At 41.1% G+C, this 16,071-nt stretch overlaps 1 protein-coding gene across 25 annotated transcripts in view; it reads right to left on the reverse strand.

The window, feature by feature from the left end:
- MACF1 (microtubule actin crosslinking factor 1) overlaps positions 1 to 16,071 on the reverse strand; it is a 408,649-nt gene that overhangs the window by 125,157 nt on the left and 267,421 nt on the right. For all 25 annotated transcript variants that reach the window (XM_055255176.2, XM_055255175.2, XM_055255173.2 and 22 more), the window contains 8 exons: positions 14,736 to 14,885; positions 13,345 to 13,578; positions 11,191 to 11,415; positions 6,186 to 6,704; positions 5,217 to 5,393; positions 4,822 to 4,945; positions 3,085 to 3,293; positions 2,409 to 2,726 (listed from right to left, as the gene is read on the reverse strand). In XM_055255176.2, coding sequence (XP_055111151.1) covers positions 2,409 to 2,726; positions 3,085 to 3,293; positions 4,822 to 4,945; positions 5,217 to 5,393; positions 6,186 to 6,704; positions 11,191 to 11,415; positions 13,345 to 13,578; positions 14,736 to 14,885 — 1,956 coding nt within the window. The remainder of the gene's footprint in view (positions 1 to 2,408; positions 2,727 to 3,084; positions 3,294 to 4,821; positions 4,946 to 5,216; positions 5,394 to 6,185; positions 6,705 to 11,190; positions 11,416 to 13,344; positions 13,579 to 14,735; positions 14,886 to 16,071) is intronic.

Consider the following 16,071-nt stretch of genomic DNA (forward strand, 5'->3'; position numbering starts at 1 on the left):
ATGGAGGGGAATTTGGCTATTTCTAACAAAACTACACATGTATTTACCCTTTAATGCAACAACTTCACTCTAGGAACTTATTCTGAGGATACACTTCCAATATTATGGGAAAAAATACACAGTTATTCAGTAGTAATAGCACAATTTTGGAAACAACAATTTAAATGTCCACCACATATGAGTCTTCTTGGCCAGGTGTGGTGGCTCATGCCTGTAATCCCAGCACTTTGGGAGGCCGAGGCGGGCGGATCACCTGAGGTCAGGAGTTCGAGATCAGCCTGGCCAACATGGCGAAACCCCATCTCTACTAAAAATACAAAAAAACTATCCAGTCATCGTTACAGGCACCTATAATCCCAGCTTCTTGGGAGGCTGAGGCAGGAGAATCGCTTGAACCCAGGTGGAGGTTGAGGTTACAGTGAGCCAAGATCGTGCCACTGCACTTCAGCCTGGGCAACAGAGCACAGAGTAAGACTCTGTCTCGAAAAAAAAAAAAAAAAGAAAGAAAGAAAGAGTCTTGTTGATTAAACTGTAATTCTTCTACACAATGAATGTATGGTTTAAAAAATGAAGATCTCTGTGAATCCATATTAAGTGATTTCTAAGACATATTAAGTAAAAAAGCAAAGGATTACGTAATATATCCTTATTTTTTGTAAGGAAGAATGGAAAATAAGAATGTGTGTGTATGTTCATTTTGGTAAAAAGAAATAGAAAAAAATAAACCTGAAATGTGTTACTATGGGGATGGGTGAAAATGGGATGGAAGAGACAGGAAAGACAATGAGAATATATCCTTATTCACTTCCTATACCTTGAGTATAACTTTTTGAATAGTTTTAACTTTTGACTTATGTTAATGCTTTACATATTTAAAAATAAGTTTAATCAACAAAGGTAGAAAAATAAAGTCCTAAAGTTGAATATAAATAGAAACAAATCTAATTATATATGAAATTACAGAAAAAATAATTCAGGTAATTTTTGAACATAGTACACAGTGGGTCATAGGCTAAGGACAAAAACAAATCCAAAGAAATCTTCAATTTTATTTAGCAGGTTTGTTATTGGTAGAAATACTAGTGTAATTCTAAAACTATCTTATATTTATTGTAGAATAAAACAAATAAGTAAATATATTAAAGTTGCCGGGAACTAGGGTTCTCCCTACAGGAAAGGAAGATACAAATGTGGAAAGGAGGAAGATTCCTATGGTGTTGAGTTGAAACTAGACTATCAGTATGATTTTATGATATAAAAAACATACACATATATTTCCTAACACTATCTATTAAAAAGAACCTAAAAGTAGTGACACTCCAGTAGCTCATCTAGTGTCCAGATTTGGTTTCTAAATATCATTCCCCACTAAAAGTGGGACTCCTTGGATAAAAAACTGATTTCAGATAGGGGACAAGGAAATACATTATTGTGCCACAAATATCTTAAGTGCCAAAAGTGCTCTTATGCTGAGGAAGACATGTCCAAAAGCCACAGGAGACAGCTGGAAGGGGCTCCCACTGACCACATTTGGGAAAACATTAAGTATCATAAAGAATAATGGTAATAAATATAGAAGCCCATAATGATACTCGCTTTTATATTTTTATAAGAGAGGGAAAACAATTAGCAACTGGGATGAAGAGTATGCTGGTGTTTAACGGACCATTCCTTCTGCTTTTCTGCAAGTTTGAAATCATTCAAAGCAAAAAGGAGAACAAACCAAACCAAACAATGAGATTCTACTTTAATATGGAAAAAGTTAGAAAGCTGGATAAAGCGAAGGCAGCAATGCACAGATACAGGAATGCTGAAGTACTACAGGTGGGAATGTGCGCTGGTACAGCCATTCTGGAGCTCAAATTGGCCACTAATTAAATTAAATTAAATTAATATATGCATATACTATGACTTGGCAATTCTACTTCTGGGTATATATCTGTGGTAGTTAATACTTTTTACCAAATATTTCTAGCTTTGCACCTTCTAGGTACGTGGTGAGATTACATTTCCTCACCCTAAGGTATAGGTGGTTTTGTGGAAAGTGCTTTGACTAATAAAATGTAAATAAATATAATATGCCCTTTTACCACTGAGGCAGTAATCATGAAAGCTTTTACCAGGATGAAATCTCCATCAATCTGCATCCCTTGAGTGACTATGATGAGCTGAGTGGCCCTGCTGATTTGGGTTGAACATGTATTAAGAATGAAAAATAAATATCGACTGCGTTGGTTAAAAAATGGACAAGTGATACCTAGTTTACGGGATCACTGTAATAATTCCCAAAGATAATACAGGTAAAGATTCCAGTATACTGACTGATGTAGTATGTGCTCAGTAAATGCTGGTTCTCTCCCTGCCCTTCTCTTTCCTTTATTCTGCTAACATGGCAGATATATCCTCACCTGGATCTGTTGGAAGAAATGTGTAATATCTTGATCTGGCTGATTTCCAGAGGCCAGCATCCGACTTTTGTTTTCCATGAACTGCTGCAGCTTACCAGAGAGATGTTCAAACATCTCTGCCTGAGGCAGAAGCTTCTTTAGGGAGCTCTCCTTTTCTTGCTGCTGTATACAGAGCTGTTCGAACCGCTGGCTCACCTCTGCCAGTTTGCCCTGCAGCACTGCTGCTGTGGTACTGTCTGCTGTCTCCATGAATCGGGTCACCATCTCACGGGTGGCCTCCAAGCTGCTCTTTTGCCGAGCAATGTCCTGCTTCAATTTCTGTCATGAAGAACACGTCTGTCAGCTCCTGGCTCACTTATTCCAGGACATCTGAGCCACAAACTAATAACTATATGCTATCTCACAAGGGGGACTGGAGGACTGCAACTGAGCCTCCAGAATACCACACATCTCATGCCCTTAGTTCTCCACCCCTTCTACCACATGACTTTGCTATCTCCACTTTCATTCCAGCTCAATTGGGTAGAAATATCTTTACATGGATTAGTTATCATTTCTAAATCTTATTAGACGATTCACAGATGTTAAGTTCTCTCTTGTCACTTTTTCAACATTACGTAATGAGGGCACATAGCAAACATACCCTCTATGCTAGCTCTTGGGACACAGATCTTACCATATTTGTGGCTAAGGCTTCCTGGATGACTCCTGATGAGAGTGATGACACCTGCTTCCCTTCCAGGTTTTGTTCAACTTCTCCAATAGACTGCAACAGGCTCTCCAGGCTTTCCTGGACACTTTGAGATTGGGCAATTGCTTTCTGCAGCAGAGAAGATCGCTCAGCTAGGCTATAGGAGAGGCTTTGGAAGTGACTGAGTATGGAATCTGAAAAATCAGGCCATGAAAAGAAAGAGTGGAGACAATTTTTGTATTATGCTTTTAAAGACTTTATTATTAAATTATTATTATTATTATTATTACTATTATTATTATAGGGATGTGGTCTCAATATGTTGCCCAGGCTGGTCTTGAACTCCTGGCCTCAAGCAGTCTTCCTACTTCAGCCTCCTAAAGTGCCTGGATTACAGGCATGAGCCACCATGCCCAGTCCTACATTGAACATAGTAATTGTAATAATAATTGACATTAAGACCAATAGAAGGAATAAGCTTGAAATGCATTAGTATTAGAGCCAAGTTCAATAAGCATTAGTTATTTACTGCATACAAAGAACCAGAAATTGTACTAGATGCCAAGGACTAAAGATACGTAAGTATCTTATCTGACATCTACAACTTAAGACTTTAAAACAGAGCATAGGCAGAGGAAGACACATCACAATTAATGATAAAAATAAAATTTTAAGTAGTATATTAATACTAGAAGTACTGTCCTCGAGAAGCCCAGAAGGAAGAATAGTTATCTTTTGTTTCTTTTGAGGAGTGGAATGGCTAAGTCAAGCTATTTAACATATGCATTACCTCAAATACTTACCACTTTTTTGTGGTGAAAACACTTAAAATACACGCTTGCAGCAATTTACAAGTATACGAGATATATATATATAAAATATATATATAAAATATATATATATAAAATATATATATAAAATATATATATAAAATATATATATATATAATATATATATAAAATATATATATAAAATATATATATATATATATATTTTTTTTTTTTTTTTGAGACGGAGTCTCGCTCTGTCGCCCAGGCTGGAGTGCAGTGGCGCAATCTCAGCTCATTGCAAGCTCCGCCTCCCAGGTTGACGCCATTGTCCTGCCTCAGCCTCCAGAGTAGCTGGGATTACAGGCACCAGCCACTATGCCCGGCTAATTTTTTTTTTTTGTATTTTTAGTAGAGACGGGGTTTCACCTTGTTGGCCAGGATAGTCTCGATCTCCTAACCTCGTGATCTGCCCACCTCGGCCTCCCAAAGTGCTGGGATTACAGGTGTGAGCCACCACGCCCGGCCTGTATACGATATATTGTTATTAACTATAGTCACCATGATACACTCTTGGCTACATCTTGAAGCATGGGCAAGATTTCACCATGCTTGGTAAGCATTCAGTAAATGTTAGCAGCTAAGCAATAGGAAAAACTTCAGGGGTAATACAATGTAAGTGGTTTACTTGGGAAAGAAAAGAAGTAGATGTGGCTAGAAGATGGATGCCTGCGGAAAAGGGACTGAAGCCAGATTGTGAACGTCCTTCAATGGTGCAAGAATAAAGTTCATGAGAGGATGAGCTCTTTGATGACAATCTATGTCTATTCATGTTTATATTCTCAGCCTCTAGCCTGGCACCACAGATATTTGCACAACACAGCGTGACATACTGCAGAACAGAGGTACATACTAGGAATTAAGGGAGAACTATTATACTGTTGCTGCTTTATACCTGTAGTTTCTTGAACATGCTTGTGGTCTGGGGCTGGCTCCCCTTCAATTTCCATTATGTCACGAGCTACTTTTTGGAGTTTTTCCACAGGTACTTGGTGTTCAGCCAATTCCTCCTGCAACTGCTGCTTGTCCGTGGAAAAAAAAAAACAAAAGAAAAACATCTAAGTAATCAAAGCTGATTCTAGGAATCTGGAGCTACTGAACAGCTTTACAGAATAATTCTAAGTTCACCCATAGTCACAAATATTAGAAGCAAGGGTTTAGCACTCAGATCTCGTCCAAGGCATCCCAACCACTGCCTTTATTTTATGTAAGCATTTGCTTTGTTTTGGGGTACTTTAGCCATGGAATACAAGGTCTTGACACCACAACACAGCCTGTGTCCTGACTTACCTTTGTTGTTGCAAGCTGCTCCTGGAGAACTCCAGGGTCAGAGGCAACAGTATCTGAGAGGAGCTTCTCCACGTTGGCCTCACAAGTCTGCATCCAGGCCTGCAGGCTGTCAGCACTGTTTTGGAATTGATGATACTGGCCTAACAGCATATTCAGGTGAGATCCTAATCGTGTACACTGTGCCAGAGAAAGAAAGGTAAGCAGACTTAAGCAAGGTCAGGCCAAAGGCAGCAGCTGCCCAAAGAAAGAGGCCTGGGTTTGTTACAGAGAACTCACTGTAACTTCAGATAAGTGTAGTGCCAGAGCCCATGGACAGATGGGTAGCAATGATCTATAAGTGTGGGTCCCCATTGTTTGCTCCATACTATTCACCTCGACCTTCTTATACACCCAGGAAAATTTAATGAGATGTATAACAAGCCCCCAAAGAAATGAACATAAGGTTGCAGACAATGGTAGGGGTTAAGAAGTGCAAAAAGTATTCTTTCTTGGGGATTAGAAGTGTTGGCAGAGGCATAAGACAGGTAAGAAGAGCTGACTGGATTCTCAACTTTAGAAGAAAGAGGAAGTTCTTTAGATAGGAAGGAAGGTAAGGATTTACCCTAGATGCTCTGTCCAGAAATAAAGACTGTGCAATTGGTTTAAATTTCCCCTGTGTGCTATGTCTCTTGGGAGTCCAAGTCTGCTGGTCAGGATACAGGAAGGTGAATACTTCCACCTTCACCATCAGTGTGACATACTCCTGCCAGTGCTAGGTATTACGTATTAGCTAGTTATCAGGCCTTTGGGCTAATACCTATGTATTTTACATTTTTTGCATTGTTTGTGAAGACCTTCTGCCTGTGGTCCCAGTATAAATCAGCTCTCCTACTGTGTCCTGGAGTTCTTATTCTGAGCCCCAGACACTACCTACATTGTGTGAAGGTGCCATGATTGTTTCACCAAGGATGCCAGGAGCTGCCCCCTTACCTTTGAGTGGAGAGCAGTGTATCTTTCTGTTGCATCCTTCAACTTGTCCTTTACTAAGTTTCCAATTTCTGATGGTTCTTTGCCTTCCTTAAAACTGTTTTCCACGTCCAAGACTTTCTGTCCTGAGATAGTCACAAATCTCAAGTCTCCTTTGTGGGAAATGACATCCTCTGAGAAGCTTCCTTGCCGCTTTAGCAGGGAGGGAAGGGCCTCGGGGCTGCTGCCTCCCTTATGCATGTTCTCCAGATCTTTCTCAGATCGTTTCAACCAGCTTTCAAACTCTCTATGATCCTGCATAAATTTCTGCAACTCATCCTGAAGTGTCTGCACCTGCTTCAGTTCTGCCTCTGATTGGGCCAGGGAAGTAGAGTATTGCTCCTTTAACTCTCCCAGCTTCTCTCGCAGCATCTGTTGTTCCTCAGGTGTGAGATTGTGGCCATGCTGATCCAAGAAGGCCTGAGCTGACTGGGTGGCCAGAATGAAATTTTGCTGCTGGGACAGCAATTCTTGGTGACGGGCCTAGTAAAAAAACAATCCCCCCAAACAAAGGACAATCAGTAGGGAATCCACAATAATTTGAGGTATACAAGACTGGACTTCATACTCCATGTGAGGTCTGCTCATATTAAGCCTTGGTCTTTTCACCCACATTGCTGTCAAGTCATACACCTCTCTCAGTTTTGCTGCATCTCACATTTTTCCCTGTTAACTTCATTTTATTCAGTTCAACCCCTTGTTTTAGGTATAGCTCTTTAGTTTAGATGCTGACTCTTAAATTGTACTTATAATCTTTAAGGACCATCTACCTATAAGCTAGAAGTAGGGAGAGGTCTCTATCTCTACTCAATAGACCATTTTTCCCACTGCTCAGAAATCACCAATATCAGTCACTCTCTAAAGAGTATGCCACATGCTAATCCCCTCTGAACTGACACGTATAGGACTTTACGGTTTTCAAAGAAATTTTACATGTATTATCTCATTTGCTTTGTGGCACAACCTATAATGTAGGTAGACAATATAATACCCATATTAAGAGTAAGTGAATACCAAAAAGATGTTATATATCTTGACTAAGGTCATGCAGTTTGTTAAGGAACAGAACTGCAACTCAAACCTGACTCTCTTCGCTAAACTGTACAAATGGACAACTAATAATCATCTACATTAGTGGAAGGGTAGCTGAATAAATCATACATATGACAATATAAAAATTTTAAGTTTGGCCAGGCACGGTGGCTCACGCCTGTAATCCCAGTACTCTGGGAGGCCGAGGCGGGCAGATCACGAGGTCAAGAGATTCAGACCATCCTGGCCAATATGGTGAAACCCTGTCTCTACTGAAAATACAAAAATTAGCTGGGCATGGTGGCATGTGCCTGTAATCCCAGCTATTTGGGAGGCTGAGGCAGAATTGCTTGAACCTGGGAGGCAGAGGTTGCAGTGAGCCGAGACCCTGCCACTGCACTCCAGCCTGGCAACAGACTGAGACTCCATCTCAAAAATAAAAATAAAAAAAATAAAAGTTCTTAACTGTGAAATATGTCACTCATGTGCCCATGAAGACTGTCCCTACTAGGAAAGGCCATGGAAAATTAATTCAATAATTAGAGAGTAAACTGTATTTCTGGGTAATAATAAGTAATTTGTACTTTTTATTTGTATGTACTTTGTCTATGTGCTTATACCTAGACCTTCTTTCTATTCCAATGGAATATGAGTTCTTTGAGGAGAGTTGTGAGTTTTTGTTTTGAAACATAAGATGTTCTTCCTGAGTCTAGAAGACAATGGAGTTGTCAGTGTTCCTGACTACCTATACTGTTTATGACACTACTTAGAGAAGGACTACAGATCATCGTCTAGTTTTAGCCTGTGTCAACAGCAACCTGATAGCCTCAGCTTACCACATCATTTCAAGAAAGCTGAGTGACTAGGAGGCTGATGCAGGAGTATCACTGAAGCTAGGTTTTTGAGACCAGCCTGAGCAACAACATAGCAAGACTTCTCTTAAAAAAAAAATTAATGAAGCATGGTGAGTGCACACCTGTTACAGTGAGCTATGATCGTACCACTGCACTTCAGCCTGGGTGGCAAAGTGAGGCCTCATCTCTTTAAAAAATAATAAGCCGGGCGTGGTGGCTCACGCCTGTAATCCCAGCACTTTGGGAGGCTGAGGCGGGCGGATCACGAGGTCAGGAGATCGAGACCACAGTGAAACTCCATCTCTACTAAAAATACAAAAAAATTAGCCGGGCGTGGTGGCGGGCACCTGTAGTCCCAGCTACTCGGAGAGGCTGAGGCAGGAGAATGGCGTGAACCTGGGAGGTGGAGCTTGCAGTGAGCCGAGATTGTGCCACTGCACTCCAGCCTGGGCAACAGAGCGTCTCACAACAGAGCGTCTCAAAAAAAATAAAAATAAAATAAAATAAAAAAATAAAAAATAAAAAAAAAGCTGGGCGCGGTGGCTCACACCTGTAATCCCAGCACTTTGGGAGGCTGAGGCAGGTGGATCATGAGGCCAAGAGATCGAGACTATGCTGGCCAACATGGTGAAACCCCGTCTCTACTAAAAATACAAAAATTAGCTGGGCGTGGTGGCATGCACCTGTAATTCCAGCTACTCAGGAAGCTGAGGCAGGAGAACGGCTTGAACCCGGAAGGCAGAGGTTGCAGTGAACTGAGATTGTGCCACTGCACTCCAGCTTGGCGACAGAGTGAGACTCCATCTCAAAAAAAAAAAAAAAAAAAAAAAGGTGGAAGGAAAAAAAAAGGCGGAAGGAAAAAAAGAAAGCTGGAATGACAGATATATCTTGCTCAATTAGACAGTGAAGTGGGAGCAGTACTACGATTTTGTCTGTATATCACCCAAGTGTCCTCCATTCTTACCTTCTAACTCATCTACCTATAAGGCAGTTTTCTTCCTAGAATGGAGATACCACTTGGTTAGGTTGACTGCTGCCAGCAAAAGGTGTCAGAGACGCCCTATGACAGCAGAACCATTTTTCCTCTGTCCTCTTATAAGACTACCAGGGCTTTGGGGGACACATTATAATGGACCTTCCAAAAGCATCATGCAAGAGGCAGAAATCCTATTAATATAAAATATGACAATGGTCCACACAGGCCACTGAACACAAGTATTCCAGCTAAGCCAATATTCTTTCTATAAAGGTGTCACCACTAAAATATATGATCCATGTGTGGTAAGTGTCCTAAATATGTAATCTTCTTTCAGTCATTCAATAGAATGTGCCTGTATATGCCAGTTGATGCCCTTGAAGATGGTTTACTGGGTTTGGCTCACTGGCTTATTTCTAATTCCTGGCATATGGCAGCTATTCAGTAATTACTAAATGAATAAATAAATGAGTAGAAGTAAACAGTAAGAAGTGACTTCTGCTTTTTTGTTTTGTTTTGTTACAGAACAGGGAGCCTGTAAGAAACAGTGTGCGTTTTCAAGCCTAGCATCTAGAGGGCAATACATACAACAAAACAATATCGAATGAGAAATGCTACAAAGTAGGAAAGGGTATAAGAGGAACTTACAGGCTGGGCACCTGTAATCCCAACACTTTGGGAAGTGAGCAAATCACCTGAGGTCACGACTTTGAGACCAGTCTGGCCAACATAGTGAAACCCCATCTCTACTAAAAATACAAAACTTAGCTAGGCATGGTGGCATATGCCTGTAATCTTAGCTACTTGGGAGGCTGATGCATGAGCATTGCTTGACTCCAGGAGATGGAAGTTGCGGTGAGCCGAGATCGCGCCACTGTACTCTAGCCTGGGTAACAGAGCAAGACTCTGTCTCAAAAAAAATAAAAAATAAAATAAAATAAAATAAAATAAAGAAAAGCATACAGGGGGAATATATACCCTAACTTTGGTGAGTGGTGATGAATTAAGGGCTTCCTAGAGGAAGTGAACTCTAAGCTGAGATGTGAAGAATGAGTAAAAATTAACCAATAGCTGGGCCCCCTCCCTTACTTTATGCAATGGAGAAGCAAGTAAGTTCCAACAGCACGTAAAGGCCCAGAGGAAAGTGAGAGCACAGTTTAGCCAATAAACTGAAAGGAATCAATATAAGCAGATGCTCAAGTATAAAGGAAGGTGACAGATAAGGCCAAATAAGTAGACTAGATCCCAGTGGGTAGAGGCTGAGAGGAGAGTTAACCATGTAATCTTGAGGGCAACAGGGAACCATAAAAAGGGCTAAGCAAGGATATGGCATTTTAGAAAGATTCCTTAGTAGTAAGGAGAATGGACTGGAAGGTAAAAGCCAAGAGGCAAGAAGACCAGTAGAAGCTACTATAATAATACCAGTGAAAGCAGACAGTGGTTCTAAACTACAATAATATCTCAATAAAGATGAAGAAGTGTAGCTGACTTTGAAAAAAATATAATTAGCATAAGATTTGATGACTGATTTGACATGGGAGAGTGAAAAAGAGAAAGGAATCTAGGATGATGTCCAGTTCAGACAATGAAGTGGGAATAAAGGAAAGAGAATGCTTGATTGTGGGAGGAGTATCATAGGAAATAGGAGTTCCATTTTCAGGCTGATGTGCTTGTGGGCCCAAGTTGCAAATAGGCAGACAGATTTATACACCGGTTTGAAGCTCGGGACAGAAATCAGGGCTGGAAGGAAATGCATACACAGAATTCATTAGTGCAAACGGCAATTATAGTGTTGTGAGTAGATGAGACTGCCCAAGGAAAGTATGTTCTGAAAGATAAAAAGAGGGCCTAGGATACACCTGGAAACATCAGTATTTGAAAACTGGCCAGAGGAAAGTAAGAAAGATGGTCAGGGCAGAGTAGTATTATGGAAACCAAGGGAGAAAGTATTTCAAGAGGAGTGGCCAACAGTGTCAAAGCTGCTGAGACATCAAAGAAGATACAAACTGAGAGGTGCTCACTGGATTTAGGGGCAAGGTGATTGTGGTTACTTGCTCAGGGCAGGAGAGATTTCTCTAGCATAGTGAGGATAAGCTAACACCCTTACCTTCATCATCTCACATTGCTTGTCCAGTTTCTCTGGGGCTTGATTCACCCCCATATAACCATCAGTGGTGTCCAAGGCTCCTTTCTTCAAGCTAGCTCCCGAGAGCTGCTCCATTCCTGGAAGGCTGGTCAGCAGCTGTCCACCAGATGATCCTACTGAAGTTACCCAATTCAGGAGAGCATCGATCTTCTTCTTGTTCTCTGCCAGTTCCTTTGCTGCTTTACTCTGAAAGCCAAAGAGATAGTCTAGTGAGAAGGCTTTACATACTCAATCATACAACCACAGGTTAAGTAATGGGGTAAAGGGGAGGAGAGAATTTTATGCTAATTCTAAGACTGGGTATAAACAGTCTTTGCACATACAAAAGAGAATTCACATCTTTTAAAATCTTTTGAAAAATTATTAAAAATATCTCCACATTTCATTATATCTTACTGCTTTAAAAAAAAAAAAAAAGAGGCAGGACACAGTGGCTCACTTGAGGATCAGGAGTTTGAGATCAGCCTGGTCAGTGTGGTGAAACCCCATCTCTATGAAAAATACAAAAAATTATCTGGGTGTGGTGGCACATGCCTGTAGACCCAGCTACTCAGGAGGCTGAGACACGCGTATCGTTTGAACCTGGGAGGTAGAGGTTGCAGTAAGCCAAGATCGTGCCACTGCACTCCAGCTTAGGTGACATGGCAATACTCTGTCTCAAAACAAAACAAATCCTAGGATTCAGAAATATTTTATTAAGAGGTCATTTAGTCCTGCCAACCCAGCAATGCTTCACAGAATCTTTCGAGGTACACAGAAGTGCCGGACTGGCTTGGTAGGGTAAGAAATAGCACACCTTTCCTCAACTAAACAGAACATTTAGCTCTTTTTAAATTTTTTCTCTCACCTGAGGCTATAGGGAAACATTTAATTCTTCAACTTGCCTCTGAAATTCTATTTACTGACTCTACATGTATTTTAATAAATAGGTTATGCCAAGTTATATATTCATCTATTTCAAAATTCATCTTCAGGTAATTTATTTTTCTTTTCCACGTTCTCTACTTTCCTCATTAGTGTCAGCATCCAAGGCTAAACAAAGGATTCAAATTCAATCCGCCAGTGCTGAGTGGGGTGCAGAAGGTCATTTGAGACTTTGGCTTCTCTTTGGTTTATCCCAGTGCCACAATTCCCATCGTAACTATAGAGGAAGCTCGGGGACAGCTTTTGGCTCACTAAGACTTCATAGATATTTTTCCCTAGTACTCTTAGATCACCAGTCTACACTCATATTAAAATATGTCATTTGGCCAGGCACGGTGACTCACACCTGTAATCCCAGCACTTTGGAAGGCCGAGACAGGAGGATCACTTGAGGTCAGGAGTTTGAGATCAGCCTGGTCAACATGGTGAAACCCCATCTCTACTAAAAAATACAAAAATTAGCCGGGTGTGGTGGCATGCGTCTGTAGTCCCAGCTACTCAGGAGGCTGAGAGACGAGAATGACTCAAACCCAGGAGGTGGAGGTTGCAGTGAGCTGAGATTGTACCACTGTACTCCAGTCTTAGCAACAGAGCAAAACTGTGTCTCAAAAAAAAAAAAAAAAAAAAAAAAAAAGCCATTTGCTTTTTTCCTCCCCATAATAATACTCTTCCTCACTAAGTTCTTTCTGATATTTTTCAATTAGTCAGAGGACTGAGTATACAGATAGCAAGATGTTTGGGGGTTGGGGGAGGAATAGGAATATGTACTTTTTACCAACTGTCCTGACTTAAACTCCTCCTGGACATTTCTTGTAAAAATAAAGATTCTTATAAAAATACAGACTAGCCAGCCTGGCCAACCTGGTGAAACCCCATCTCTACTAAAAATACAAAAATTAGCTAGGCGTGGTGACGGGCACCTGTAATCCCAGCTACTTGGGAGGCTGAGGCTGAGGCAGGAGAATCACTTGAACCTGGCAGGCAGAGGTTGCAGTAAGCCGAGATCATGCCACTGCACTCCAGCCTGGGTGACAGATTCCATCTCAAAAAACAAAAACCAGACTAGCTCCTGAAGTAGCCCTTCCTCATGATTCTGTGAGTGCTATGAGCCTGTTTTCCCCTGTCTTTTATTTGTGTTGGTACCAAAATTTTCTTTTTTGAAAAATATCAAGTGTCATAGCAGTCTATTACCTTTTCAGTTTCCTGCTGTAAGGCGGAGGTCACTGCTTCCTCCAGTTCCTTCTGGGCCACCCGTGTCTGTTCCTGGAGCGCCTCATATTGCTCCTTAGCCTGATGAAGCTTTTCCCGAAGAGCTGTCAACTCACGTAGGCTCAGCTTGGTCTGATTCTCTTCCATGAACCCCTCAATGTCCTTGACAACAGTGGCAAATGAGGTGGCATGATTCTGAATGTCATCCTGTAAATCCTTAACACAAGAAAATAGGAATGGCAGAGCCTTCAACTTTAGTGCTTCTAAGTCCTCTAATGGTATAAAAATGGAACGGCTAGGATGACATATAGCCCTGTACATAGTCCCTGACTACAATTTGCTTCAGGTTTAGGCTTAAATCAATGCAAAGAAATTTGATTTTGTTTTCTAAGCAAATATTTAGTGAAGCCAAAAAAGGAGGTTGTCCATAAACATTAGCATGAGAGATTTTTCATTTTGCAATGCATTATTCTCAAAGAGATCATTCGTTCCATAAAGAATTGTCGACAACATGATCTTAGCAGAGTCGAGGCCTGATGGGCCCTTATACTCTCTTGGGTATCACTCCTTATCCTTAATGTGGCCTACGGGGTCCAGTGTGATAAAGGTCCCACTTACCCCTCCAACTTCAACTTTCCCTGATTTTCCTCTTGTTCTTTGCAGTCCAGTTGAACTAGCTTCCTTTCAGTTCTTGAATATGTTGTGCTCAATACCATACCCACCTCAAGACTAATATATAAGCCTCTGCCTGGTATGTTCTCTTCCTCCTCCTACCTCTTCATGCATTAACCCGTACATATCTTTCATTTCTCAAGTTTAGGTGACACTTCTTCAAGATAATCTTTTCTGAAATCCTAGACTAGATTGGGTCTCCCTGCTATATGTTCTCATATTAGTTTTCCTTCACAGATATAACCGTTAATAATTTTATGTTCATTTTTATAATAACCTGTATAATTTCTGTATGCCCTGCTAGACTGTGTGCTTCACAAGGCCAGGGATGATGTCTGTTTACCATTATTGCTAACCCTTGAGCACTAAATATTTGTCGAAGGAATGAAAAAATCACCAGGCATGGTGGCTCAAGCCTGTTATCCTAACACTTTGAGAGGCTAAGGCCATGGCAGGAGGATTGCTTGAGCCCAGAGTTAGAGACCAGCTTTGGCAACATAGTGATACCCCATCTCTACAAAAAAATTAAAAAATTAAGACATGGTGGCTCGTGACTTTGTCCCAGCTCCTGGGGAGGCTGAGGTGGGAGGATTGCCTGAGCCCAGGAGGTCAAAGCTGCAGTGAGCCAAGATAACGCCACTGTACTCCAGCCTGAGCGATAGAGCGAGACTTTGTGTCAAAACTGATGGATTCACACTGACCTTCAAGTCACTTTGGTTCTTCTGCAAAGCAGAGAGATCCTGCCGGGTGGTTCTGCCTTGGTGGCCTGCCAGTGCTCTTTCTGCCTGTCCTACCCAACTGCAAAGATCCTCCAGTTGCTGGTGACAGGTATTTTGTTGTTTCTGCAGGGTCTAATTAAAATGCAAAGGGATTGAGACATTTCCTAATTCACATTTTACAAATACAAGAAACTCCCTGAAATGTAAAACAGGAAGGTTATATCTCAAGGATGGAAAAGTTGGTGGGAGACTAGAATAGGAAAAGACACAGAAGTCATATTCGGAAAGCTCCCCTCATTTGGACAGTCCATTGATCTGGGTCTATGGATTGGATAATCAGGATAATTATGAGAATGCTTCTAGTTCAGGTTTTGGTTTGAGAGCTCCTTCACCAGACTGCTGTTATTATCTTTGGAAATGGAGAAGAAAGAGCCCAGATGCTTGAAATCCACACATGATAATGGTGATGATAATAATTTAGTGGTTCTGATCAATCCCTCCACTAGAACCAGAGATTTGCTACATAATATGCAAAAGTAGAAGAATTGGAGTAGAAAGAAAAATCAAAGACCTGGATAATTCATAAGCTAATCGAGCTTCTTAATAATTGAGCTGACTTTATAAATCAAATGTCTCATCAATCCAGAGACTCATTAAATAAAATGATTACACGCCAGGCATGAAGGGCTAGATTTGGCTATTTTGAGAAGGAAAGTGCCCAAGAATAGGAACTGGCTCAGTCCTTTAGGTGTCTACACTAATATCAAAGGAACAGGCCAGGCCCAAGGAGAGAGAGGGAATATGTTTCTGTGCCTGATCCCTTCTCTAGATTTTATCTCAGTTGTATGACATTGAAGCACCTGACTGAGCAATTGAGCATGATGTGTTCTCCTGACCATCCTTCTAAAACCATTTTCCACCAGTTTCTACCTTCTGATGGTGCTTTAGTCACCTGCACTTACAAACAGGTGCCCAAATTGGCCCTCTCTCCCCCTCTTTAGGACAAACAGAAGGGCTCTGGAAGAGAACTCCTAAGAGCTCTTCAGCTGTAAAACAGGATCTTCATGGGTTAGGATGGGTGCAGACTGAATCTGAAAAAAGCAAAGCAAACAAGTTAACACAGAGACATACACACACATTCAAGGCAAATATTGAGAAAAGCAGAGCATTTCTGACAATAACAAAGTTAATAAGCATTGTGGAATTAATTACATGCTCAGGGAGAATGTTCACATGCAGTTCTATCACCTGCTGCAGCTCAGAGTCTACCCTGAATCTGGGCTGGGTCTTGTCTTAATGTGGCTCAGATGAATTTTAC

Source organism: Symphalangus syndactylus, chromosome 12, assembly GCF_028878055.3.
Source record: "Symphalangus syndactylus isolate Jambi chromosome 12, NHGRI_mSymSyn1-v2.1_pri, whole genome shotgun sequence".
Lineage (NCBI taxonomy): Eukaryota > Metazoa > Chordata > Mammalia > Primates > Hylobatidae > Symphalangus > Symphalangus syndactylus.